At 43.8% G+C, this 27,625-nt stretch overlaps 1 protein-coding gene across 6 annotated transcripts in view; it reads right to left on the bottom strand.

Annotated features, from left to right (window-relative positions):
• Nucleotides 1–27,625, bottom strand: part of PRPF3 (pre-mRNA processing factor 3) — a 32,210-nt gene that overhangs the window by 875 nt on the left and 3,710 nt on the right. The window contains exons 2-15 of one of the 6 annotated variants that reach the window (XR_010147640.1): nt 27,288–27,481; nt 26,494–26,624; nt 23,892–24,038; nt 19,583–19,666; nt 19,151–19,371; nt 17,105–17,411; nt 14,017–14,183; nt 11,827–11,906; nt 8,870–9,013; nt 8,061–8,160; nt 7,775–7,888; nt 6,184–6,416; nt 5,829–5,912; nt 3,114–3,175 (exon numbers count right to left, since the gene is read on the bottom strand). Coding sequence is in view for 4 of the 6 variants with exons in the window: in NM_001246426.1 (NP_001233355.1) it covers nt 3,114–3,175; nt 5,829–5,912; nt 6,184–6,302; nt 7,775–7,888; nt 8,061–8,160; nt 8,870–9,013; nt 11,827–11,906; nt 14,017–14,183; nt 17,105–17,411; nt 19,151–19,371; nt 19,583–19,666; nt 23,892–24,038; nt 26,494–26,624; nt 27,288–27,432 (1,905 nt within the window). In the remaining 2 variants the exon portion in view is untranslated. Of the gene's footprint in view, nt 1–3,113; nt 3,176–5,828; nt 5,913–6,183; nt 6,417–7,774; nt 7,889–8,060; nt 8,161–8,869; nt 9,014–11,826; nt 11,907–14,016; nt 14,184–17,104; nt 17,412–19,150; nt 19,372–19,582; nt 19,667–23,891; nt 24,039–24,718; nt 24,785–26,493; nt 26,625–27,287; nt 27,482–27,625 lie in introns of those variants that run through there. The other 5 variants (NM_001246426.1, XM_016958870.4, XM_016958852.4 and 2 more) reach the window with 5 other exon arrangements.

Raw genomic sequence — 27,625 nt, forward strand, 5'->3', positions numbered from 1 at the left:
GAAGTGAGGAATTATTTGCTCTGGTGCCTGGGTGGAACAGCAAGTCAGGAAGAACTATGGAAGGTGGAATGAGATAAACTTATCTCCTACCAGGCCTTAAGGACTAAATTTGAGCCTTCAAAAAGGACCCAGAAACTATTTATACAAGCAGGAGGCTTTGGGGCCCAGCAACAAAGAACAACTAGGGGCAGGGAACAGAAGAAGAGCAGGTACCAGCAGAGAATTACAACAGAAAAAGACAGTACTGGGCAGAATGGCATTCTTGCCAAAGTTACCAGCAGCAATGGCAGTCATAAAGCAATACCTCAAGAGGCGTTCAGGGAGTAGACTCCAATAAGGAGGCTGGAGCAGAACTTGGCTTATTTCTGAACATGAGAGACAATTCCTGAAAACTAAATTCCTACAACATTAATACTGGTTCTCTAAGAAGCCGGGACTTTTTCAGTAAGTACTCTTCAGAGATAAATAGAAGAAAATTGAAAGATGAGGGTGCTGAGATATGTGAAGGTAGGGCTGGGCACAGTAGCTCATGCCTATAATCCCAGCACTTTGGGAGGCTGAGGTGGGAGGATCACTCAAGGCTAAGAGTTCAAGACAAGCCTAGGCAACATAGTGAGATCCATTTCTAAAAAAAAAAAAAATTTGCCAGGCACAGTGGTGTGGACCTGAGGTCTCAGATACTTGAGAAGCTGAGACTGGAGGATTGCTTGTCCCTAGGAGTTCAAGGCTGTAGCGAGCTATGACTGCGCCACTGCACACCAGCCTGAGCAATAGAGCAAGACCCTATCTGTAAAAAAAAAAAGTTGATTAAAAAAAGATAACAAATATGCAGGTGGGAACTTATAAAACAGAGAACAAATACTATGGTTATTATCATCTAATTTGTATGCATAAATTGAAGAATCTGGGATAAGGCAGGATACATGAAAACCTTTTTTTTTTTTAATTTTTATTTTTTGATTGCTCCTTCAGAAGAAAAACTATTAATAGCAATTACCTATAAAGACTGGTCTGAAGAGATCAGCGAATAGGAAGAGACTTTTGTTTTGAGACACAGTCTCGCACTGTCACCCAGGCTGGAGTGCAATGGTGCGATCTCGGCTCACTGCAACCTCCGCTTCCCAGATTCAAGTGATTCTCCTGCCTCAGCCTCCCAAGTAGCTGGGATTATAGGCACTGGCCACCACGCCCCACTAATTTTTGTATTTTTAGTAGAGACTGGGTTTCACCATGTTGGCCAGGTTAGTCTCGAATTCCTGACCTCGTGATCCGCCCACCTCAGCCTCCCAAAGTGTTGGAAGTACAGGCATGAGCCACCGCACCTGGCCTGAGACTTTTTCTTTTTTTTTTTAAGACAGGGTTTCACTCTGGTGCCCAGGCTGGAGTGCAGTGGCATAGTCACAGCTCACTGCAGCTTCAAACTCCAAAGCTGAAGCAATCTTCCCACCTCAGCCTCTCAAGTAGCTGGGACTACAGGCAGACGCCACCAGGCCAGGCTAATTTTTGTATTTTTTATAGAGACGGGGTTTCGCCATATTGCCCAGGCTGGTCTTGAACTCCTGAGCTCAAGTGATCCAACCACCTCATCCTCCCAAAGTGCTGGGATTATAGGCGTGAGCCACTGTGCTGGGTCTCAGTAAGTACTCTTCTGTATAATTAGAATTTGTTTCTAATCTTAATAAACATTTACTACTTTTGTAATAATGTACCACTTTTATAATAAAGAATTCATTAATAGAAATAAGCACATTTTACTGCTCGCTTCAGCAGCACATATACTAGAAATAAGCACATTTTAAAAATAGAAGATATATGGCCGGGCGCGGTGACTCATGCCTGTAATCCCAGCACTTTGGGAGGCCAAGGCAGTCGGACCTCAGGTCAGGAGTTCGAGACCAGCTTGACCAATATGGCGAAACCCCGTCTCTACTAAAAATACAAAATTAGCCAGGCGTGGTGGCTCATGCCTGTAATTCCAGCTACTCGGGAGGCCGAGGCAGGAGAATCACTTGAACCCAGGAGGCAGTGGTTGCGGTGAGCTGAGATTGCACCATTGCACTCCAGCCTGGGCAACAAGGGCAAAACTCTGTCTCAAAAAAAAAAAAAAAAGAAATGGAGGGGCTGGGCACAGTGGCTCATGCCTGTAATCCCAGCACTTTGGGAGGCCGAGGCAGGCGGATCACCTGAGGTTGGGAGTTTGAGACCAGCCTGACCAACATGGAGAAACCCTGTCTCTACTATAAATACAAAAATTAGTCGGGCATGGTGGCGTGCACCTGTAATCCCAGCTACTTGGGAGGCTGAGGCAGGAGAATCGTTTGAACCAGGGAGGTAGAGGTTGCGGTGAGCCGAGATCATGCCATCGCACTCCAGCCTGGGCAACAAGAGCAACAAGAGCGAAACTCCATACCGCCCCCCGCCCCCCCGCCCCCAAAAAAAGATATACATGTACTATACCTAAAAGCAAACATGAAAACATTAATACTGGTTTTAATACTGGTTCTCTAAGAAGGCTTCAGGGGTTAAAGAACTAGATAACCATAAAAAATATTCCACTTGAAGAGTGATTCAGTCACATTTTATGAAGCACTATCACATAATTATCTAATTTCATTCTCAAAAACTTGACAATATAGAGAACAAATCATATCCACATTTTATAGCTAAGGCAACAGAATTTGACATTAAGTGTCTTGCCCAGATTGCACAGCTAATAAGCAGCACTGCCCAGCCTCCTAACTTTATATTCTTAAGTCTAGTACTTCCTTCACTATATCCAAAGGTAAATCCCACAACAATTCATTCCCGTTTCCAAGTCTCATTTTCATGACTGTGAAATAAATAATTTTCGGTAGAGAATTTGTATTCCTGCTACCAGCAGCACTGTCCACGCACTTCCCCAGATAGCATATACTAAATACTCACCAATTTAATTAAACAGATAATCAGGAAGAATTTACTGCCAACCATTTAAAAATGGATTCCAAAAAGAAACATAAATTATTTAAAACATTATTCACTGATTACATCTTACATTCCATTGCTCTACTCAAATAGTATAAATATTCAGGAGTTGGCTAAAGTTTTACAATGTTTTACAAAGGATCACCTACCTCCCAGACTAGTACACATTTGTTGGTTTTCTTCACAGCTTCCTCATCAGACTCCTCATCATCTGGAAGAGAAATCTTGTCACAGACTTAGACTTGAGATTCAGGTTCTAAACAAATAATATTCAAGTCTACCCAAACTCTCTAAAATATTGTCACCCTTTTTATGTGTTGGACCAAGTGTTCTCTTTTCTGTTGCTCTTTATTTTCCCCAAATTAGACTTGAAGCTCCAAGTAGGCAGTAATATTAATTGATACAATTAGCATTTACGTAGCACTTGTTATGAATCAAGAGCTCCACCAGGTACTGGGAATAAGGAAATAAAAGACAAGCAGTCAAGAATAAAAACTTGTCCTAGGCACTTTGGGAGGCAGGCTTCATATGTCAACATCATATATTACTCTCAAAAAACTTTCACCCAATGGAGGAGGAGGGCAGATATACCAAATCAAAATTATCGGCCAGCGTGGTGGCTCACGCCTGTAATCCCAGCGCTTTGGGAGGCTGAGGTGGGTGATCACCTGAGGTCAAGAGTTTGAGACCAGCCTGGCCAACATGGCGAAACCTCATCTCTACTAAAAATATAAAAATTAGCCAGGTGTGGTGGCAGGTGCCTGTAATCCGAGCTTCTCAGGAGGCCGAGGCAGGAGAATCACTTGAACCTGGGAGGCGGAGGCTGCAGTGAGCCGAGATGGTGCCACTGCACTCCAGCCTGGGCAAAAGAGCAAAGACTCCATCTCAAAAAAAAAAAAAAAAAAAAAAAAAATGCACGTGTAAAACAAAATATTTTTTATTCTCAGGTATCTTAAGATGAACTCTCTGCAGATTTTATTTATATTTTTATTTTTTTGAGATGGAGTCTTGCTCTGTCACTCAGGCTGGAGTGAAGTGGTATGATCTCGGCTCACTGCAACCACTTCCTGGGTTCAAGTGATTCTCCTGCCTAGGCCTCCCGAGTAGCTGGGATTACAGGCGCACGCTGCCATGCCCAGCTCATTTTTGTATTTTTTAGTAGAGATGGGGTTTCACCATGTCAGGCTGGTCTCAAACTCCTGACCTCAGGTGATCCACCCGCCTCGGCCTCCCAAAGTGCTGGGATTACAGGCATGAGCCATCACACCAGGCCTCTCTGCAGATTTTAAATGCTAATCCAGGTGTTCAAAGATGAGAAGAATGAACACTAATGGGAGTATGATGGCCAGAAGAATGTCTGGCCTTCAAATATAGACAGTCCTTGACTTACAATTTTTTGCCTTGAGTATAGTGTGAAAGTGATAAATATTTAGTAGAAAATGTACTTCAAATTTAAAATTTTGAGATTTTCCTGGGCTAGCAATATGCAGTAAAATACTCTTACATGAGATAAAAATAGGCTTTGTGTTAGATGATTTTGCCCAACTGTAGGCTAATCTAAGTATTCTGAGAAAGTATAAGGAAGGCTAGGCTGTTATGATGTCCTGTAGTTCAGATGTATTAAATGCATTTTTTTTTTTTTGAGATGGAGTCTTGCTCTGTCGCTTAGGCTGCAGTGCAGTGGTGCGATCACAGCTTACTGCAACCTCCGCCTGCCAGGTTCAAGCGATTCTCCTGCCTCAGCCTCCCGAGTAGCTGGGATTACAGAGGTCCACCACCACGCCCCAAATTTTTGTGTTTTCAGTAGAGACGGGGTTTCACCATGTTGGCCAGGCTGCTTACGAACTCCTGACCTCAAATGATCTGCTTGCCTCGGCCTCCCAAAGTGCTCAGATTATAAGTGTGAGCCACCGTGCCTGGCCTTAAATGCATTTTTGACTTAACAATATTTTCAACTTATCTTAGGTTTATTGGAACTAACCCCATCATTAAGTTGAAGAGCATATGTGTGAGTATGTACATGTACATGTATGTGTGTGTGTGTGTACATGTGTGTATGTATGTGCGTGTGTGTGTATGTATGTGTATGTGTGTGTGTGTATATATATATGTCAGACAAAAGAAATAGTTTGATCAAAGCAGAGCTTTTTTGACCTGAAGATCTTTTTGGCTTCAATCCTTAAAAAAAAAAATCAAATAATAATATAATATAGACACTGTACACATGAATGTATAGCTTACTAGATTTGCTTTTTCTTTTTTTTGAGACAGGGTCTCATTCTGTCACCCAGGCTGGATTGCAGTGGCACGATCACAGCTTACTGCAGCCTCGATCTCCCCAAGCTCAAGTGATCCTCCCACCTCAGCTTCCTGAGTAGCTGGGAATACAGGTGTGTGCCACCACATCCAGCTAATTTTTGTACTTTTTGTAGATATGGGGTTTCACCACGTTGTTTGCCCAGGCTGGTCTCAAACTCCTGGCCTCAGGCAATCTGCCTGCCTCAGCCTCCCAAAATGCTAGGATTACAGGCATGAGCCACCATGCCTAGCTGCTTGCTGAATTTTCAAATACTGAATAAATTCATGTAACCGGTACTCAGATCCAGGACAGACACAGAAACCAGCTGGTAGAAAAGCCTTAAATGATAGGCAAAAAAATAACTTTACCATTCATGCATGTAATCATGTAGTAAATATTGTATGAATGTCTAGGAGGCTCAAAGTCTAAACGGGTCTTTCTAAAATTCCTGAACACTATCTAGTGTTATCAAGAGTGTCACAGGGAGGAAATAAGATGAACGGACAGATGCACCATCCCCACCTCCCACAGCTCTCCCCCTTAATCCCCTCTAACCCCCATTCACCATCTCCCTTTGTGTTAGATGTCTGTTCATCCCACTTTATCCGATGCAGCATAAGACGCTTAAATTTCTTCTGGGCCTTGGGGCCTGGAAACAGAGAAGAATAATTTTGCCAGAACTGTGGAAGATGATAGGGTAGAAAGAACCTCTGAGCTCAGACATTAATGTGGTAGTTGAAGCAATCTCAGGAACCACATCTTAGGGCCTTCTACTCCAAAAAACACAGAAGCAGAGACCTAGCATATTATATCAGGTATGGCACTAAAATACGATCTTTTTCTCCTTTCTCCCCACAATGCTAATCACTCTAAGCCTAGGGTTGTCTGGGGACAGTCTCCCTCAAGTTTTTCAGACTCACCCCCTTCCACTACTACCACGTTGACATCCTTGTGCAGTACCACCACCCCTGTCAGGTACAGTTGCCCAGCATTGGCTTCAATCTTGAACTTCTTGGCTGGGTTGCTCAAATTTCGAACTCTGGAGAAGGGAAAGTTTAGTTATGTCTTCCATTTTAGCATCAGCAGCTGCCTGAATGGAGTGGCAAGTAAAAAGATGAATCCAAAATGGTTTCCTCTCTATAAACAAAGACCTCTGGAGTAAACAAATAGATGAATGCTTAAAAGGTAGAGTTGATGAGTCTAGAAATATTTCCACACTCTTACATTTCTTCAAAGTCTAGCACTTTACATTAACCATTACATTACTAACCAAAGTTTACTCTAAGAGTCAGGGAGAGGTATTTACTATCATCCAAAAATACTTACAATCTCATTGTTCTTGACAATGTAAAGACCTACAGACTTTTTGTCCTCTAGACCCTTAGACTCTTATAATATAGGATTACTTGGCTGGGTGCAGTGGCTCATGCCTGTAATCCCAGCACTTTGGGAGGCCAAAGTGGGCAGATCACGAGGTCAGGAGTTTAAGACCAGCCTGGCCAACATGGTGAAACCCCATCTCTACTAAAAATACAAAAATTAGCCGGACGTGGGGGTGCGTGCCTGTAATCCTAGCTACTCAGGAGGCTGAGGCAGGAGAATTGCTTGAACTTGGGAGGCAGAGGTTGCAGTGCGCTGAGATCACGCCATTGCACTCCTGCCTGGGCAACAAGACTGAAACTCCGTCTCTAAATAAATAAATAAATAAATAAAATATATATATAGGATCACTATATAGGCATGAAAATTTTCGAGGAGGATATGTGAAAAACTGTTAATAGCAATTACCTAAAGAGAGTGGTTCTAAGGGATCAGAGAATAGAAAGGAGACATTTTGAGTAAGTATTCTTCTGTGTTGTCAGAAAATTTTTTAAATCTTAATAAGCATTCACTATTTTTGTGATAATGTACCACTTTTATAATAAAGAACTAGTTAATAGAAATAAGCACATTTTAAAAATAGAAGATACACATGTACTCAACATAAAAGAATAAAAACATTAAATCAACACAAAGGTAGAAAAATATTTACAACATATAAAATGCATTTTGGAGTGAGGATGAAACACAGCAATACATCAGGGTAAGGATATGACTACGGAGGAAAGAAAATTTGTAATGCTTCCATGGATGTTGGAAGCAAACTCAGACCATTTAAAAAAAAAAAGATGAAAAAAAAAAGAAATAGGATGATATTTTATAGTTCTCAAAGGACATACAATCTTTAGTTCACATCTTGGCCTGAACAAGTATATTGACTTGTTCAGAACTAATATTCTGGTAAAAAAAAAAAAAGAAGATTTGAGAGGGAAGAACTGGGTAACCATAAACATAAGTCATTAACTCTCGCTATTTTACAAGATTTACTAGCTCTTGATCCACACTAGGGTCATTAAAAGAGATTAGGAACTGGTGTTAGGTATGCTTTTAGGCCACAATGATTCTGCCTCAAGCACTTGGAAAATGTTTTAGTAATTCTAAGGGGAAGTTTGGCCCAGTATGGACACCTACCTATATACAGATATGTGTACCCCCTGTGAAATGTCTTCTTTAAGCTTTTTAATTTTCTTGACCTTTCTCTGTTCTGCTGTGAGTTTTCGGGCAGCGTTGGCCTCTTCATGCGCTCTGTCGTGACAGGAAGGACATCCACAAGTGAGAAAGGCATTGAAGATCAGAGGCAGGGCTGAGGGAAAGAGAGAGCAACGGAGAACTCTCCCCTCCCTCCAAATATGGACCCCCCAGAAGAGTTTGGGAAAGGTACTTGCCCGAGGTTTCCACCCAATCCCATGGCACTTACTTCTGTCTTTTTGCCATCTGGGCTCTGACGTGGGCTTCTACCTTCGTGGGGTCTTGAACAGCTTCTGTTCCTAATACTCGCATCAAATTAGAAATTCTCACTGCAGTGAAGAGAGGACAACAATCAGTCTTTGAAGTCACTTCTCCAGCTGGAGTAACTTGTTATTTCTTCCATACCAATTCATATTATTTACCTATTTCAAATCTCTGCTCTAAACTCACTTCCTCCAATAACTCCTATCTTGAAAATCCCATCCAATCACTTCAGCATTTGCAGAAGTTCACACAATTAAGTTGAAGATTGGTATGCATTTACATTATCTGAAAATTTATGAAGGATGTGGAACTTAATTTCTTTCATATTTTTCACACTGATCACAGCATCTAGTGAAAGAGCTTATAAATAATAGTGCTCAGTCAAAATACTGCTGAACGAGAATGTAACTACAGGGTCAAGTTTTTTATCCTGTACTTTCATTGTAAAAATTAAAACATTAAGAATTATGTACATAAAAAGTCTACGCAAATACTGCAACTACTATCTCCATGAATTTCAAGACCTGTATTCTTCCAGGAAAACCAGAGTGTTGTATGATCAGTATGCTTAAAAATAAGTCATAAATGGCCTCTATAATGAATGTGTTGACCTATCTTAATATGAAAAGATGGTAGAAAACTGGGAGAAAAAGGACCCCAAGAATAATTCTTAGAAACAGAAATCACTCAAACACAGAGATGTTAAAGTTCCTCCAGGATTAAAGACATAAACTTGCCACTCTTTTTAACAGAAGAGGCCACTGAGAAATGCACCTTTGGGTTCTGGAGGAGGCATCAGGCCCAGCCTGACTTTTTCTTGTAGTTCCTTCTGTGCTTCCCTCCTTGTTTGTCTCCGAAGTTTTTTCTGTTCCTTCTTGGTAAGATATACTCCCAGAGTAACTGGTGTGTCATTGTCAACTGTCAGGCAGAGATATTAGTATACCAAAGCAGTAAGAATACATATATATATATATATTTTTCTCTCTCACTCTGTCACCCAGGTTGGAGTGCAATGGCACGATCTCAGCTCACTGCAGCCTCTGCCTCCTGGGTTCAAGTAATTCTCCTGCCTCAGCCTCCCGAGTAGCTAGGATTACAGGCACACGCCACCATGCCTGGCTAATGTTTGTATTTTTAGTAGAGATGGGGTTTCACCATGTTGGGCCAGGCATGAGCCACCAGGCCCGGACAGCAATAAAAATATTAAAGAAACCTAGGTAAATATCAATATCATTAAAAGAAACTTTAGGCTGGACGCAGTGGCTTATGCCTGTAATTCTAGCACTTTGATAGGCCAAGGTGGGAGGATGGCGTGAGCCCAAGAGTTCGAGACCAGCCTGGACAACCAAGTGAGACCCAACTCTATTATAAACATTTTATGTAAAAAATATATTGAGGCCAGGTGCGGTGGATCACACCTGTAATCCCAGCACTTTGGGAGGCATGGGTGGGCAGATCACAAACGAGGTCAAGAGATAGAGACCAGCCTGGCCAACATGGTGAAACCCTGACTCCACTAAAAATACAAAAATTAGCTGGGCGTGGTGGCACGCACCTGTAGTCCCAGCTACTCGGGAGGCTGAGGCAGGAGAATCACTTGAATCCGGGAGGTGGAGGTTGCAGTGAGCCGAGATTGTGCCACTTGCCACTGCACTCTAGCCTGGCAACACAGCGAGACTCCATTTCAAAAAACATGTGTGTGTGTGTGTGTGTGTGTGTGTATAAACTTTAAATAGAAAATGAAGAAAACTCGTTAATAAGGGATCAGTAAGATTAAAATCAGTTCAGGCCTGGTGCCCGGCAATATGGCTATGTTTTTAAAAAACATTCTTATCTTTCCTTTTGTTGAGACGGAGTCTCACTCTGCTGCCCAGGCTGGAGTGCAGTGGCGCAATCTCAGCTCACTGCAAGCTCTGCCTCCTGGGTTCACGCCATTCTCCTGCCTCAGCCTCCTGAGTAGCTGGGACTACAGGCGCCCGCCACCACGTCTGGCTAATTTTTGTATTTTTAGTAGAGACGGGGTTTCACCTTGTTAGCCAGGATGGTGTTGATTTCTTGACCTCGTGATCTGCCCGCCTCGGCCTCCCAAAGTGCTGGGATTGTAGGCGTGAGCCACCTCGCCTGGCCTCTTATCTTTCTTAAGTAGTGTTCTTAGTTGTTTTCCTTTAAGCTGTTAAACCCCCTCATTCAATGATACCTGGCAAATGTAGAAAACAAAATTAGGGCCAGCTGCGGTGGCTCACGCCGGTAAACCCAGCACTTTGGGAAGCCTAGGTGGGCAGATCACTTGAGGTCAGGAGTTCAGGACAAGCATGACCAACATGGCAAAACCCTGTCTCTACTAAAAGTTCAAAAACTAGCCAGGTGTGGTGGCAGGCACCTATAATCCCAGCTACTCCGGAGGCTAAGGCAGGAGAATCGCTTCAACCCAGGGGGGTGAAAGTTGCAGTGAACGGAGATAGTGCCATTGCACTCCAGCCTGGGTGACAAAAGCGAAACTCCAACTCAAAAAAAAAAAAGGCCGGGCGCGGTGGCTCACACCTATAATCCCAGCACTTTGGGAGGCCAAGGCTGGCAGATCACCTGAGGTCAGGAGTTCAAGACCAGCCTGACCAAACATGGTGAAAGCCTGTCTCTACTAAAAATACAAAATTAGCTGGGCGTGGTGGCACATGCCTGTAATCCCAGCTACTCAGGAGGCTGAGGCAGGAGAATTGCTTGAACCCAGGAGGCAGAGGTTGTGGTGAGCTGAGATCATGCCGTTGCACTGCAGCCTGGACCACAAGAGCGAAACTCCTCAAAAAAAAAAAAAAAAAAAAAAATAGAAGCAACTTTGTTTCCCAGTTTCAACTTTGGGAAACTAACAAAAAGCCCTTTGGAGTTAGCATCCCTCACAGTGGGTAGTGGAGCATATCGCATCTAATAACACGCCAACCCAAGAGTTTGGCTCTTGCATTTGCATTTAGCTGTGGATGCCACAACAACATGTGGTTCTATAAAAGGAGCAAGCTGAGGGCTGTTTCCTAGGAACAACCAGGGAACTGTAAATGTAAAGCTTCATGAAATTTTGGGGTTTTTTTTTCTTTCTTTCTTTTTTTTTTTTTTTGAGACAAGGTCTGGCAGTATCATCCAGGCTGGAGTGCAGCAGCACCATCTCAGCTCACTGCAACTTCCACCTCCCAGGCTCAAGCCATCCTCCACACCTCAGCCTCCCAAGAGGCTGGGACTACAGATGCACACCACCACGCCCGGCTGATTTATTTTTTGTAGAGATGGGGTTTTGCCATGTTGCCTAGATCTCAAACTCCTGAGCTCAAGCAATCTGCCCACCTCAGCCTCCCAAAGTGCAGTGATTACAGGCATGAGCCACCATACCCAGCCAAATTTTTTTTCCTTGAGATGGGTCTCACTGTGTTGCCCAGACTGGTCTTGAATTCTTGGCCTCAAGCAATCCTCCTGCCTTGGCCTCCGAAAGTGTTTGGATTAGAGGCATGAGCCACCATGCTTGGCTGTCTCATGAAATTCTAAGCACAGGAATATGCACTTAAAATGTATGTTCACTGGTCAAACAACAAACTATTGTCAGGAAAAAAACTGAATTAAAAAAAAGAATTACACATGGGTAGTGGCTATTGTATTGAACAGCACAGATACAGAACATGTTCCTCACTGTATAAATTTCCAGTGGGTAATGCTGCTCTAGAGACTTGATTCAGGAATCTATACATTACCTGGAGGATTGAGCTGGGCTGGATGTTCAACAAGATTTGTGATTCCAAAATAATCTTCTCTCTTGGGATTTTCCTCTGTACTAAAATTGTAGGAAGAAAAGAAAACACGATATGTGGGTAGAGATGATTCTAAGAGAGGAGTCTCAGAAATACAATGAAAAAATCCACTCTCTATAATGGGTTCTTGTGCTTGATATACCTAAAATAGCATTTAGGTACCTAAAATAGCATTTAGGTACCTAAAATAGCATTTAGGTACCTAAAATATATAGTTAAATTACACATAATTTTCATGATGAGAAAACTGAGTCCCTCTATGGTTGAACACACTCTCCACAGCAATCATTCTCAACCTTTTTTCTACCATGCCACAGCTGACAGACGCTATGTTCTCTCATTAGTGACAATAAGTCCCTGGAACAGTGGCTGACAAAGAATGGGCAACGAAAGGCTAAGACAAAATCTACTAAAGTCATGTATCAGAATGATGGAGCAGGGCCAGGTGATGTGGCTTATGCCTATAATCCCAGCACTTTGGGAGATGAAGGCAGGTGGATCACCTGAGGTCAGGAGTTTGAGACCAGTTTGGCCAAATAGTGAAACTCTTGTCTACTAAAAATATAAAAACTGGCCAGGTGTGGTGGTATTTGCCTGTAGTCCCGGATACTTAGGAGGCTGAGCTAGAAGAACTGCTTCAACCCAGGAGACAGAGGTTGCAGCGAGCTGAGATTGTGTAACAGAGTGAGACTCTGTCTTAAAAAAAAAAAAAAAAAAAAAAAACAACGCCGGGCGTGGTGGCTCATGCCTGTAATCCCAGCCCTTTGGGAGGCTGAGGCGGGTGGATCACCTGAAGTCGGGAATTTGGGACCAGCCTGACCAACATAGAGAAACCTCGTCTCTACTAAAAACACCAAAAATTAGCCAGGCGTGGTGGTGCATGCCTATAATCTCAGCTACTTGGGAGGCTGAGGCAGGAGAATCACTTGAACCCAGGAGGCGGAGGCTGTGGTGAACCAAGATTGCTCCACTGCACTCCAGCCTGGGCAACAAGAGCGAAACTCCGTCTCAGGAAAAAAAAAAAAAAAAGGATGGAGCAGATATATTTAAAGCTCTTCAAATGTGTCTTATATCCTTTTTTTTTTTTGAGACAGAGTTTCACCCTGTTGTCCAGGATAGAGTGCAGTGGTCATGATCATAGCTGACTGCAGCACAGACCCTCCTGGGCTCAAGTGATTCTCTCACATCAGCCTCCTGGGTAGCCAGGACTACAGGCACAAGCCACCATGCCCAGCTACTTTTTTTTTTTTTTAATCTTTGTAGAAACGAGGTCTCACCATATTGCCCAAGCTGGTCTTTAACTCCTGGGCTCAAGCAATCCTTCAGCCCTCAGCCTCCCAAAGTGCTGGAATAACAGGTGTCAGCCACCAAGCCCAGTCTTATATGCTATATTTACTATTATCTCACCTACCAACTAATAATCCTTGCTCTATCACAATGAGATCTTTAGGAAATGTAAACACCTATAATACATAGCAAAAGAATGTAATTAAGGAAAATAATGCTAAAAACAGGCAACAATGTGTAACAGAGCAAAAAGAATTCTAGACTTTGCTTTTGTAGATTGTGTCCCTGGTTATCCTACATTAACCCCAAAAGCTAAAAACAGCCTATATATATGATACATCACTTACAAATGCAGGAGCTTGGCCAGGTGCAGTGGCTCACGCCTGTAATCCCAGCACTTTGGGAGGCTAAGGTGGGCAGATCACCTGAGGTCAGGAGTTCGAGACCAGCCTGGCCAACATGGCAAAACCCTGTCTCTATCAAAAATACAAAAAGCAGATGGGCGTGGTGGCACACACCTGTAGTCCCAGCTACTTGAGGGGCTGAGATTCAAGGAGAATTCAAGGAGAATCTCTTGAACCCGGGAGGTGGAGGTTGCAGTGAGCTGAGATCGTGCCACTGCACTCCAGCCTGGGTGACAGAGCGAGACTCCCTCTCAAAAAAAAAAAAAAAAAATACAGGACCTTGTGTACAGTTACTTATCTCTCTTGGATTTAAAAATTTTAATTAATGAATGAGTACCATCCTTCCCACTAAAACCATAGCTTTACTAAAAGGTATTAACTTGAGTCTTAAACTCAGCTGATTAAAAACTGTTTTTTTAAAAAGGTACTAAAACAAACTCACAGATCAAAGCCATTGGGGATTATGTAAGAGTCCCACCACTCAATTTCAGGAATATCTCCTTCCTTTAGCTCCTTCTTAGGAGCAATGAGGGCAAGCCTAGTCGAAGTATGGATGCCTGTTTTTCGAGCTGCTTGTGAAATCTCTGCCTGTAGCTTCTCCAGTTGAGCCTAAAAACAAGATAATCCAAGACAGAAAGATAAATTGGAGTCATAGAAAACAGAATGTGTAGAATCTCAATTTTTTTTTTTTTTGAGACGGAGTTTTGTTCTTCTTGCCCAGGCTGGAGTGCAATGGCATGGTCTTGGCTAACAGCAACCTCCACCTTCCAGGTTTAAGCGATTCTCCTGCCTAAGCCTCCTCAGTAGCTGGGATTACAGGCATGTGCCACCACCCTCAGCTAATTTTGTATTTTTAGTAGAGATGGGGTTTCTCCACGTTGCTCAGCCTGGTCTCAAACTCCTGACCTCAGGTGATCTGTCCGCCTCGGCCTCCCAAAGTGATGGGATTACAGGCATGAGCCACTGTGCCCGGCCAGAATCCCAAATTTTTTTTTTTTTTTTTTTTTGAGACAGAGTCTCACTCTGTCACCCAGGCTGCAGTGCAGTGCAGTGTAAGCTCCGCCTCCCGGGTTCACGCCATTCTCCTGGCTCAGCCTCCCGAGTAGCTGGGACTACAGGTGCCCATCACCACGCCCGGCTCATTTTTTTGTATTTTTAGTAGAGAAGTGGTTTCACCATGTTAGCCAGGATGGTCTCGATCTCCTGACCTAGTGATTCGCCCACCTCGGCCAAGAATCCCAAATTTTAAAACACTTCCCCATTGAACTCTTTACACCTAACGCAACAAGTTCATAATTTCTGAAAGCTTAGAAAGGAGTTGTTCTGCTTTATTTTATCTTTTATTCAGTTCATATACATAGATCTCACCTTCAACCCCTCCCTGAACTCCACAGTATATGCCTGCAGTAATACCCAGAAATTGAATTTTATGGCCGGGTGTGGTGGCTCACGCCTGTAATCCCAGCACTTTGAGAGGCCGAGGCGGGAGGATCATGAGGTCAGGAGATCGAGACCATCCTGGCTAACACGGTGAAACCCCGTCTCTACTAAAAATACAAAAAAATTAGCCAGGCGTGGTGGCGGGCGCCTATAGTCCCAGCTACTCGGCAGGCTGAGGCAGGAGAATGGCGTGAACCCGGAAGGCGGAGCTTGCAGTGAGCTGAGATCGTGCCACTGCACTGCAGCCTGGGTGACAGAGCGAGACTCCGTCTCAAAAAAAAAAAAAAAAAAAGAATTTTATGAAAACCTCACTTTGAGAGGATAAAAAGGCAAAGGTCATTCAATATACAATCAATTCAACTCTCCAGGTTGTCTCATTAAATTTTAACTACAGGCAAGCCTTCCTTAGTCACTCAGAATGTTTCAAATTGTTTCCCTCCACTTAGTTGTATGTGGAGAATTTTCAAACTCAATTTCATAATATTTCCACTTATGTAGAAACGAATTAGGAAGTAAAATCTGCTAAAAAAATTATGTATTATATTAATAAATATATATATATATTTTTTGAGACGGAGTTTCGCTCTTTTGCCCATGCTGGAGTGCAGTGGTGCGATCTCGGCTCACTGCAACCTCTGCCTTCCAGTTTCAAGTGATTCTCCTGACTCAGCCTCCCAAGTAGCTAGGATTACAGGCACCCACCACCACGCTCGGTTAATTTTTGTACTTTTAGTAGAGACGGGGCTTCAGCATGTTGGGCAGGCTGGTCTTGAACTCCTGACCTCGTGATCCACCCACCTCGGCCTCCCAAAGCGCTGGGATTACAGGCTTGAGCCATCTTGTCCAGCACATTTTTCAAAGTATTCATTGCTTTAAATCAGGGGTCCCCAACCCACCAGTCTTTTAGGAACTGGGCTGCACAACAGGAGGTGAGCAGCAGGCAAGCCAACAGTCTCATCTGTACTTACGATTGCTCCCTATTACCCGCATTATGGCCTGAGCTCCACCTCCTGTCAGATCATCGGTGGCATTAGATTCTCATAGGAGCGCGAACCCTATTGTGAACTAACTGTACATGTGAGGGGGCTATGTTGCATATTCCTTATGAGAATCTAATGCCTGATGATCTGTCACTGTCTCCCATCACACCCAAATGGGACCATTTCAGCAGGAAAACAAGCTCAAGGCTCCCAGTGATTTTATATTATGGTGAGTTATATAATTATTTCATCATATATTACAATAAAATAATAATAGAAATAGGCCAGCACAGTGGCTCACGCCTGTAATCCCAGCACTTTGGGAGGTCAAGGCAGGCAGATCACAAGGTCAGGAGTTTAAGACCAGCCGGGCCAACATAGTGAAACCCTGTCTCTACTAAAAATACAAAAAATTCATCAGGCATGGCGGCGCATGCCTGCAGTCCCAGCTACTCAGGAGGCTGAAGCAGGAGAATTGCTTGAACCCAGGAGGCAGAGGTTGCAGTGAGCTGAGACTGTACCACTGCACTCCAGCCCAGGTAACAGTGCAAGACTCCATCCCCCTCCCCGCCCAAAAAAAAAAAAAAAGGCAGGTGCGGTGGCTCACGCCTGTAATCCCAGCACTCTGGGAGGACAAAGTGGGCAGATCACCTAAGGTCAGGAGTTCGAGACCAGCCTGACCAACATGGAGAAACCCCGTCTCCACCAAAAATACAAAATTAGCCAGGCGTGGTGGCACATGCCTGTGATCCCAGCTACTCGGGAGGCTGAGGCAGGAAAATCACTTGAACCTGGGAGGCAAAGGTTGCAGCAAGCCGAGATCGCCCCATTGCACTCCAGCCTGGGCAACAAGAGCAACACTCCATCTCGAAAAAAATAATAATAATAAAGTACACAATAAATGTAATGTGCTTGAACCATCATGAAACCATCCTTACTCCAGGGGAAAAATTATCTTCCATGAAACAAGTCCCTGGTGCCAAAAAGGTTGAGGACTGCTGCTTTAAATGACCTATTTATCTAATTTCCTAGAACATAGAGATTTAACAATGTTTTCTTGTCAGCTTCTTAACTTTTTCCAAATTCTGTGTTATACTCTAAGCCAGATACCTTTGTCCGTAATCGCTGAGCAATCTTCTCAAATTTGCCCTTGTCATGGAATTTAAAAGTGCGTCTCTGGCGCTGGGAAGGGGCAATGGAGACTCGGGGGTCAAAAAAGGTATTGGATTCCATGTCTTCTGATGGCTTTTCCTTTAGTTGTTGCTTGAATTGTTCCCTCTTCACAGCACGAATATTGGCTTTCAGAGTAGGCATGCGGTGTGTCAGCTCAATCTCCTTGCCTGTTGCATCTACAGTGCGCCCTTGCTCATCCAGGATCAGTGGTGTAGGTTTCGTTTGGTCTTTTAACTCCACCTTCCTGAAAAATAGCCCGCAAAGAAATAAATCCTGTATGGAACATTAAGGCAAGCAAAAAACAAAATAAAGCCAGGCGTGGTGGCTCAAGCCTGGAACCACAGCATTTTGGGAGGCCAAGGCAGAGGGATCACTTGAGCCCAGGAGTTAAAGACCAGTCTGGCCAACACAAGGAGACTGCATCTCAACAAAAAATTTAAAATTAGCTGGGTGCGGTGGCATATACCTGTGGTCCCACCTACTCAGGAGGTTGAGGAGGATCACTTGAGCCCAGGAAGTCGAGGCTGCAGTGCCTTCTCTATAAGAGTTATTTGGATGGACAGGTGTGGTGGCTCACACTGTAATCCCAGCACTTTGGGAGGCTGAGGCGGGTGGATGGCTTGAGCCCAGGAGTTCCAGACCAGCCTTGGCAACACAGTGAAACCCCATCTCTACAAAAAATACAAAATTTAGATGGGCACTTGTAGTCCCAGCTACTGAACCTGGGAGGCAGAGGTTGCAGGGAGCCGAGATCACTGCAATCCAGCCTGGGTGACAGAGTGAGACTCCCTCTCAACAACAACAACAACAACAAAAAAAAGGACAATAAAATAATTCTAGGGAACAATCTCATCAGTGAGCAATACCATCTTTTTTTTTGAGACATGGTCTCACTCTGCTGCCCAGGCTAAAGTACAGTGGCACAATCACAGCTCATTGCAACCTCAACCTCCCAGGCCCAAAGAAATTCTCCCACCTCAGCCTCCTAAGTAGCTGGAACTACACGCATGCTCTACCATGCCTGACTAATTTTTGTATATTTTAGAGAGATGGGGTTTTGCCATGTTGCCTAGGCTGGTCTTGAACTCCTGAGCTCAAGCAATCTGCCAGTCTCGGCCTCCCAAAGTGCTGGGATTACAGGTGTGAGCCACCGCGCCCTGCCAATAGTATCTTGATTAAAAATATCAAAGTGGATATTTCAGTATACAGGACAACCAAATGAAATGAGTTTATAAATTATATGAATTTATAATCCTATCTTTCCTTATCCCTGAATTCTTACGTCACTCATGGGATGCCAGACCAACTGTAGATGCTAAAAAAAAGGTAACATCTTTGACCAGTTGCAGAGGAACCTCAGATCTAGTCTCACACAATGTGGTTTAATGGATAAATCTGAGTTTGAAACCAGGAAGGAAACCTGGCTCTACTCCTAGCTCCAACATTAGATGAATAACCTTAATCTCAGTTATATAAATCATAAGAAGAATAAACCCTGCAACAGGGAAGACGAGAAAAAATTCAACTGGTTAATCAATCACACCTAAGAAATATGAAACTGTGAGAAATGATCTAGGTTCTGTGGAAAAAGAGGATCAGTAATATTTTGTTTGTTGTTTTCTTTGAGCCGGAGTCTCCCTCTGTCACCCACGCAGTGGCACGATCTCAGCTCACTGCAACCTCTGCCTCCTGGGTTCAAGCGATTCTCCTGCCTCAGCCTCCCGAGTAGCTGGGATTACAGGCATGCACCACCACGCCCGGCTAATTTTTGTATTTTTAGTAGAGATGGGGTTTCACCATATTGGCCAGGCTGGTCTCGAACTCCTGACTCCTGACCTCAGGTGATCCACCTACCTCAGCCTCCCAAAGTGCTACGATTACAGGCCTGAGGCACTGCACCCAGCCAGATCAGTAACATTCAAAGGTATTTATTGCTTCTCAAACTTCAGAAATGAAAAGGTATTCCATGAAATAGACACTCACGGGGGAGCAATGCCCATGGCATGGAGATTAGCCAGGCCCACCATGTTGGCATTGCCGATGAGTCCTGGCTTCAGTGCCAGCTGGGCTTGGATTCGAGCTTGTAGTTCAGCTGCTTTCCTTGCCTTCTCAATGGCATCATTCATGAAAGTGGCAGCCTGGGAGGGCTGAATAGTGTTGCCAATTGGAAGTCGCTCTGGTTGGGAGGAAGAAGGAGTCTTTGGCTGTGAGATAGAGAAAAAGAAATCAGAGGAATTAAGACAGGCAGACAAACACACATACATACACACAGATATACACACACATCATGGTAGACTGTAGCAGATGATTATGAAGTGAAACATGTAGTCACCTCTTCTAGTCTCTCATTTTGAGTGGATGGCAAGAAATTCTGTGCCAAAGATTATTCTGTTCAGAGTAATCTAGACACAATACCTGAGGTGTAGGGGGGCTAATGAAGCTCAGCTGTTTTTTCCTCTCCTCGATTTGTCGTGTTGCTGCCTCCATCATCTGTTTGATCTGCTCTCCAGGAAAAAAATTGAAAAACTGTTAATTTCTCCTTCTTACTTCTCCCATTCAGGTTTTTAAACCCACAAGGCTCTCAGGTCTAGACACTTAAAATGTTTTGAATGACTACCACATTCTGCCTGCACCACAGTGCAAAAAATTTAGTCAAGATAAGTGAGCACTGGAATTTTTCAACCCATGTTCCTAAAGCAAGATTAGCATATTAGGTAGTAATATAGTGTGATGATTGAGACTCTGGAGTCAGAGAAACCTGAGTTTGAATCTTAACTCTGCCACTTAATGCCTTTGTTATCTTGGATAAGGAACTTAGTCTCTAAACCTCCTAAGTGTCTAGAAGGGGGAAGAAAACAGTACCTACCTTATAGGTCTAGTGTTAACCACTTAAATAATGCATGCAAACCTAACAGAACCTACACAAAATATTATACTTAATTTTTCTTTTCTTTTTTTGAGATGGAGTCTCGCTCTGTCACCCAGGCTGGAGTGCAGTGGTGCGATCTTGGCTCACTGCAAGCTCTGCCTCCCGGGTTCATGCCATTCTCCTGCCTCAGCCTCCCGAGTAGCTGGGACTATAGGCGCCCACCACCACGCCCGGCTAATTTTTTGTATTTTTAGTAGAGATGGGGTTTCACCCTGTTAGCCAGGATGGTCTCGATCTCCTGACCTTGTGATCTGCCCACCTCGGCCTCTCAAAGTGCTGGGATTACAGGTGTGAGCCACCACACCCAGCCTATACTTAATTTTTTTTAAAAAAGCATGATATTAGTACTTGAACTACTAGTTTGGGAAACAAGAGACGATGGTGCAAAGACCTGCTCCCTAGTCTCTATAAACCCCTTCTGTCCTAAAGAAGTTCAGAATGATAAGCTTTGAGGGTATGGCCAAACAACTCCTCTTACATTTTGCAAAACAGACCTGTTCTTAAACTGCTTCAAGATATTTTTAAACATTTGTCTTTAACATTTTTTCTTGAATAGGTGATATATTCAAAATTCAAAAATTACGGAAGGGTCAGGCATGGTGGCTCACGCCTGTAATCCCAGCACTTTGAGGGGCTGAGGTGGGCGAATCACTTGAGGTCAGGAGCTGAAGACCAGCCTGGCTAACATGGTGAAACACCGTCTCTAGTAAAAATACAAAAATTAGCCGGGTGTGGTGGTGGGCGCCTGTAATGCCAGCTACTCAGGAGGCTGAGGCAGGAGAAGCGCTTGAATCCAGAAGGTGGAGGTTACAGTGAGCTAAGATCATGCCACTGCACTCCAGCCTGGACAACAGGGGGAGACTCCATCTCTAAATAAGTAAAGAAAGAAAGAAAATAAAAAAATTAAAAATTACAGGGCTGGGCGTGGTGGCTCACGCCTGTAATCCCAATACTTTGGGAGGCTGAGGCGGGTGGATCACGAGGTCAGGAGATCGAGACCATCCTGGCTAACAGGGTGAAACCCCATCTCTACTAAAAATACAAAAATTAGCTGGACATGGTGATGCACGTTCTGTAATCCCAGCTACTCAGGAGGCTGAGGCAGGAGAACTGCTGGAACCCAGGAGGCGGACGTTGCAGTGAGCTGAGATCACGGCATTGCACTCCAGCCTAGGCAACAGTGCAAGAGCGAGACTCTGTCTCAAAAAATAAAATAAAATGAAATGAAAAATTACAGGCTGGGCCTGGCGGCTTACGTCTGTAATCCCAGCACTTTGGGAGGCCGAGCCGGGCGGATCACGAGGTCAGGAGTTCGAGACCAGCCTGACCAACATGGTGAAACCCCGTCTCTACTAAACATACAAAAAAATTAGCTAGGCGTGGTGGCGCGTGCCTGTAATCCCAGCTACTCAAGGGACTGAGGCAGAAGAATAGCTTGAACCCGGGAGGCGGAGGTTGCAGTGAGCCGAGATAGCGCCATTACACTCCAGTCTGGGCGACAGAGTGAGACTCCGTCTCAAAAAAAAAAGAAAGAAACATAACAAAAGGATATGTTGTGAATACGTCCATCCCCATTCTCCATAAAAAACATCATTGGGCCTGGCACGGTGGCTCATGCCTGTAATCCCAGCACTTTGGGAGGCCGAGGCGGGTGGATCACGAGGTCAGGAGATCAAGACCATCCTGGCTAACATGGTGAAACCCCATCTCTACTAAAAATACAAAAAATTAGTCGGGCATGGTGGTACGTACCTGTAGTCCCAGCTACTCAGGAGGCTGAGGCAGGAGAATGGCGTGAACCCGGGAGGCAGAGGTTGCAGTGAGCCGAGAACGCGCCACCGTACTCCAGCCTAAGTGACAGAGCAAGACTCCATCCCCCACCCCCAAAAAAAGAAAATAATTGACTGGGCGTGGTAGCTCACACCTGTAAGTCCAGCACTTTGGGAGGCTGAGGCAGGAGGATCATTTCAGCCCAGGAGTTCAAGACCAGCCTGGGCAACGTGGTGGAACTCAATCTTTAAAAAAAATACAAAAATCAGCCAGGCATGGTGACCTGTAGTCCCAGCTACTTGGGAAGCCAAGGTGGGAGGATCACTCAAGCCCGGGAGGCAGAGGTTGCAGTAAGCCAAGATCTCGCCACTGAACTCCAGCCTGGACAAAAAAGTGAGACCTTGCCTGAAAAACAAAAACAGGCTAGGTACAGTGGCTCACGCCTATAATCCCAGCAATTTGGGAGGCCAAGGTAGGCAGATCACTTGAGGTCAGGAGTTCCAGACCAGCCTGGTCAACATGGTGAAACCCTGTCTCTACTAAAAATACAAAAATTAGCCGTGCATGGTGGCACATGCCTATAATCCCAGCTACTTAGGAGGCTGAGGCAGGAGAATCACTTGAACCTGGGAGGCGGAGGCTGCAGTGAACCGAGATCGCACCACTGCGCTCCAGCCTGAGTGACAGAGAGAACATTTCACACACACACACACACAAAAAATCCATTTCTTTCCTTCTGTAAATATCACATATATGCAAATCCACCCACCCATATTTCTGTATATGTTCTATTACCCCCCTCAAATATTAAATGGTAAAAGAAACACTTATGTGGTATTATTTAACAATGCCAGTTGAAAAAACACAAATACTTCCTGTTAAAAAAAATACAAAGTCAACTTAAAATTATTTATCAGTGGATTATATCTTCTTTGCATTATGTTTGGAGAGTCTCCTCTGTCATTAGGATGAGTTCTGATCATTTCATTTAATTTTCTCAATGACTCAACGACATAGGTAATTAGGCAAATAATGTACATAACACACTTTGCTTGCCACAGTAAATGGCAATTTCAATACCCTTACCTAGAATACTCCTGGTCAAATCAAAGAATGCTAAAACATAAAGCAGGAAATAAAATTTTCCCAAATGCTGGCCTGGCATGGTGGCTCACACCTGTAATCCCAGCCATTTGGATGGCTGAGGTGGCAGATCACTTGAGGCCAGGAGTTCCAGAGCAGCCTGGCCAACATGGCAAAATACCGTCTGTACTAAAAATACAAAAATTAGCCAGGCGTAGTGGTGTTCGCATGTAGTCCCAGCTACTTCGGAGGCTTAGGCAGGAGAATCGCTTGAACCTGGGAGGTGGAGGTTGCCGTGAGCTGAGATCACGCCACTACACTCCAGCATGGGCAACAGAGTGAAACTCTATCTCAAAAAAAAAAAAAAAAAAAGTTTCCCCAAATGCTAAACACTAATTCAAATCAAGATCACAATAAGGCGAGGCACGCTGGCTCACGCCTGTAATCCCAACACTCTGGGAGGCGAAGGTGGGCAGATGACCTGAGGTCAGAAGTTGAAGACCAGCCTGCCCAACATGGTGAAACCCTGTCTCTACTAAAAGAAATACAAAAAATTAGCTGGGCGCAGTGGCTCGCTCCTGTAATTCTAGCACTCTGAGAGGCCAAGGTGAGTGCATCACCTGACATCAGGAGTTCAAGACCAGCCTGGCCAACATGGTGAAACCCCATCTCTACTAAAAATACAAAAATTAGCCAGGCTTGGTGGTGGGTGCCTGTAATCCCAGCTACTCAGTAGGCTGAGACAGGAGATTTGCTTGAACCCGGGAGGCAGAGGCTGCAGTGAGCTGAGATCGCGCCACTGTATTCCAGCCTGGGCGACAAGAGCAAAACTCCACCTCAAAATAAAATTAAAAAAAAAAATTCCACAATAAATACAGACCCATGCACCTTTTGCTTCTTCAACTCACAAAACCACTTTGCTTCCAGTCCCTAATCACTAACCTGGAGCTTAGTCAGCATGCCAGGGCTCTCTGACGGAGGCCCAGGGATCACCTCTGGCTCTTCTTCCACCTCCTCAAAACGGGGTATTCGTCGCTTCTTTACTCCTGATGATTCTTTAGAGATCTCAGAGTCATCACCAAACACCTCCTAAGGGAACCCAAGATGAAAGAAAAGCTGTATCCCTCCCCGTGGGGAGAAGGGAAGAATTATCCTAGCCCCCACCAGCATTTTCTGGCTATTCCCAGGGGAATATGACACAACCTTGCAAATAGCCACCTGCCAGAAGCAGGGTCTACTAGACTCTCCACCAAGTGGACCATCTCACCCAACTTCAACATTCTCCTAATCCAGTCAAACAAATTTCATTCCCATGTTCTTATAAATGTTCCCATCTCAAGGTCTTTGCAAATGCTACTGCCCACATTTATAATGATTTCTCTCAACTTTTCCACAACCCCTGTTGCAAATCCTGCCTAAAACTCACCTCCTCCAAGAAGCTTTCCTCATTATAACCTTATCCCACTCTGATTAAACTTTTGTTTCACATTCTCTTAGCATGTAAGAGCTTGGTTCATATTAGGTTAAATTACACTGTTGATATTCTGTTTGCCAAGTGTTAAGTATTTCAATGTTAGTATAGTTTTCCCAACTAAGTCTAAGCTCTTCCAGGACAGGGGCTTTCTCTTTCTTCTTCAGTAATCCCCATTAACACTTTGTTTTCATCAAACAATGGAAACTCAAATATGATGACTAATTTGCAAGGTGAATTTAACAGGACCAAGAGTGGCCAACTGGAAGGGACAATGGGAAAAAGCAAATGTACACACCGGTGGTAGGCTTTGGGTGACATCCCCTCTTCACTAGGAGGGCTCGTGTTTTGCAAGGACATATCCTCGGCCAGGGGCGAGCGCTTCCTGGAACTCCTACAGTTCAAGAAAAAGGACTCTCCCATAATATATTGTGTGGGGTGGGGACCTGAATGGACCAAAAATGGGACCCGTATCCCAAGGCTATCTAGACACCTCCTTCAAGAAGCCATTTTTATTAATCCCACCCAATGTAGTCACTTCATTCACAGCATGCCCTCAGCACTCATACAGAAGTATGCCCTACTGGCCAGGCGCAGTGGCTCATGCCTGTAATTCCAGCACTTTGGGAGGCCGAGGCGAGCAGATCTTGAGGTCAGGAGTTCGAGACCAACCTGATCAACATGATGAAACCCCGTCTCTACTAAAAATACAAAAATTAGCCAGGCATGGTGGCATGTGCCTGTAATCCCAGCTACTCAGGAGGCTGAGGCAGGAGAATCACTTGAACCTGGGAGGTGGAGGTTGCAGTGAGTCAAGATTGCGCTACTGTACTCCAGCCTGGGCGACAGAGTGAGACTCACCCTTGAAAAAAAAAAAAGGAAAAAAAAAAAAGAAGTATGCCCTATCGTGACATAATCTTCACTGTACAGATCTGTGTATACTGTGGATCAATCATTCCACCTTAAATATAACAAAATTCAACATAGGTCTGAAATTCTATAACCAACCCTAAAATTTACATGAAACTGCTACTTAGATTTTATAATACATGAATATATATTTTGTGATACCCCTGCCTCTTCTAAATTGCAACTCCTGGGCTCAAGAGATCCTCTTGCCTCAGCTTCCCAAGTAGCTAGGATTACAGGCACATGCCACACTGCCTGACAAATTACAAATTGTTTTAAGGCAAGGACTATCTCTCCTTCTCTGACCACCCTACAATGCTCCAAACACAAAGGGCACAAATCTCTCTGTTTTTTTATTTTAGTTCCATAGCCTGGCCAGGGAACCAAGCAGACATTACTTATTCACTCTTTTCCCTCAGGAAAAGTAATGGGATAGCCAAGGTATCAGAAGAACTTTGGAAGGTTTGATAGCAGTCACAGAACTTTTTTTTTTTTTTCCTAAAGAGAGATACTGGGAAATGAGTAGAAAAATAGGCTACTTGATACTGCTAATACTGAAAGAGGCCAGGATCAGTCGGCAACTACAGAATAAAAAGTGTAGTAGTTAAGGGGGTACTGACAACTCCTCCAAGTGTTTCACTCATGGCAGCAGAGGACCAGCAATATGCCATAGAGCAAATGGTAAGCTCTCAAGAATATAATAAATAATAGTTATTTTTTGGTATTCTATCTACAAGTGCATTGCAGAGAAACCTCTACAAAGAGGCAACAATGAGGTGTACAGCTCAGGTACCAGTGGAGTCACATTCTAAAACAACTTATTAAGCCTCAAATAAATCAAAGATAAAATCTTAGAGCAATCAGTTTATAAGTAACAGTAAGAAGGAAAAAAAGGAAATATGGAGAAACATGAGAATCAAAACTCCTGTTATCCAAAAAAAGACAAAGCTGCCAATTATTTCTTTGGATATTTCAACCCATGAACTTAGAGGTAGTTCAGATGGTGATGACACTAATTCATCTCTCCTACTCTAATGTCTAAGTACCTCTCTTGAACATTTGCTGCTCTAAATAGAGGATATCAACGTGTGAACTGGTAAGCTCAGCAACTCTGTTACCATTCAAAACAGTCCTGAGCTCATTAGACAGTAAATTGTAACCTACCTTTAGCTCTCGTTTTCTGCTCCTGTCACTGCTAGACTTGGAATGCCTAGAGCTTCGGCCTTCCTCCACAGCCTCAAACAGTTTGTCCACAAATCGGAGAGTAGAATCGTCAAGAAAAGGTTTCAGATGATCTGACAGGAAGAAAGGCGGTGGTAGGGTTGGAAAGGTAAGAGTACATAGTCTAATACTAGGCCTATAACAGGTACCAACACTGGAATTTTATTCCCAGGAGTGAAACAAATTTTAAGTTTTTTGTAGGATTCCCATCTCTCTTACACTAAATGACCTTGCCCTGTGAGGTGAAAATAGTTATAATTTTTTGGAGTGGGAAGTGGTGCAGTCAGAGCAACCTGTTTACCTTGAACATCAAGTTTAAGATGAATAACCACCCTCACCTTTCCCAAATAGCAAGTTGTAGAAGACTACCATTAACAAAATCTACCTCCTTCAAGCTTTTTCATGTATTTCATAAAGATTTTTGTATGTTGAGATGTTCAGTCTGAATCTGAATATGCCTATCTGACTTAAGCATACTTCCTAAGTAAATCTAACTTAGGTGACTCAGTATGGTAGCCAAACGAAGATTTAAAATCTATCACAAATAACATAAAAAATAAGCAATTAAGAGAAAAAGCAAATTATTATTTAGCCTATTTTCACTATAATACAGGTGAAAATAAAATATGGCCTGCCGTTTTTTTAGATGTTCCCAACAGAGAGAATTTTGAGGAAGTTCAAAGCAGTGTTTGGGGTCACCCTATATGTTAAGACAAAAGATGCAGAAAGGTACATACCGGCTGCCTTCTTCTTGTCCATGCCCTTCCCCACACAGTTCAATGCTGCTGTGACCACCGTAGGCTCTGAGAAACCCAGGACCCTCTTCACTGTCTTCTCTATCCATGGTTTCAGCTCATCCAGCTCCCTCTTTGACAGTGCCATTTTTCAGGAAAAAAGAGAACAATAGCTCAAACAGGACTCAATACTACACCTAAAAAAAAAAAAAAAAAGAGAGAGAGACAAGTTAGAGAATAAGAAAAGACTAAAGTGGGCTGGGTGCAGTGGCTCACGCCTGTAATCCCAGCACTTTGGGAGGCCAAGGTGGATGGACTGCCTGAGGTCAAGAGTTCGAGAC

The sequence above is a fragment of the Pan troglodytes genome, chromosome 1, assembly GCF_028858775.2.
Source record: "Pan troglodytes isolate AG18354 chromosome 1, NHGRI_mPanTro3-v2.0_pri, whole genome shotgun sequence".
Taxonomy (NCBI): domain Eukaryota; kingdom Metazoa; phylum Chordata; class Mammalia; order Primates; family Hominidae; genus Pan; species Pan troglodytes.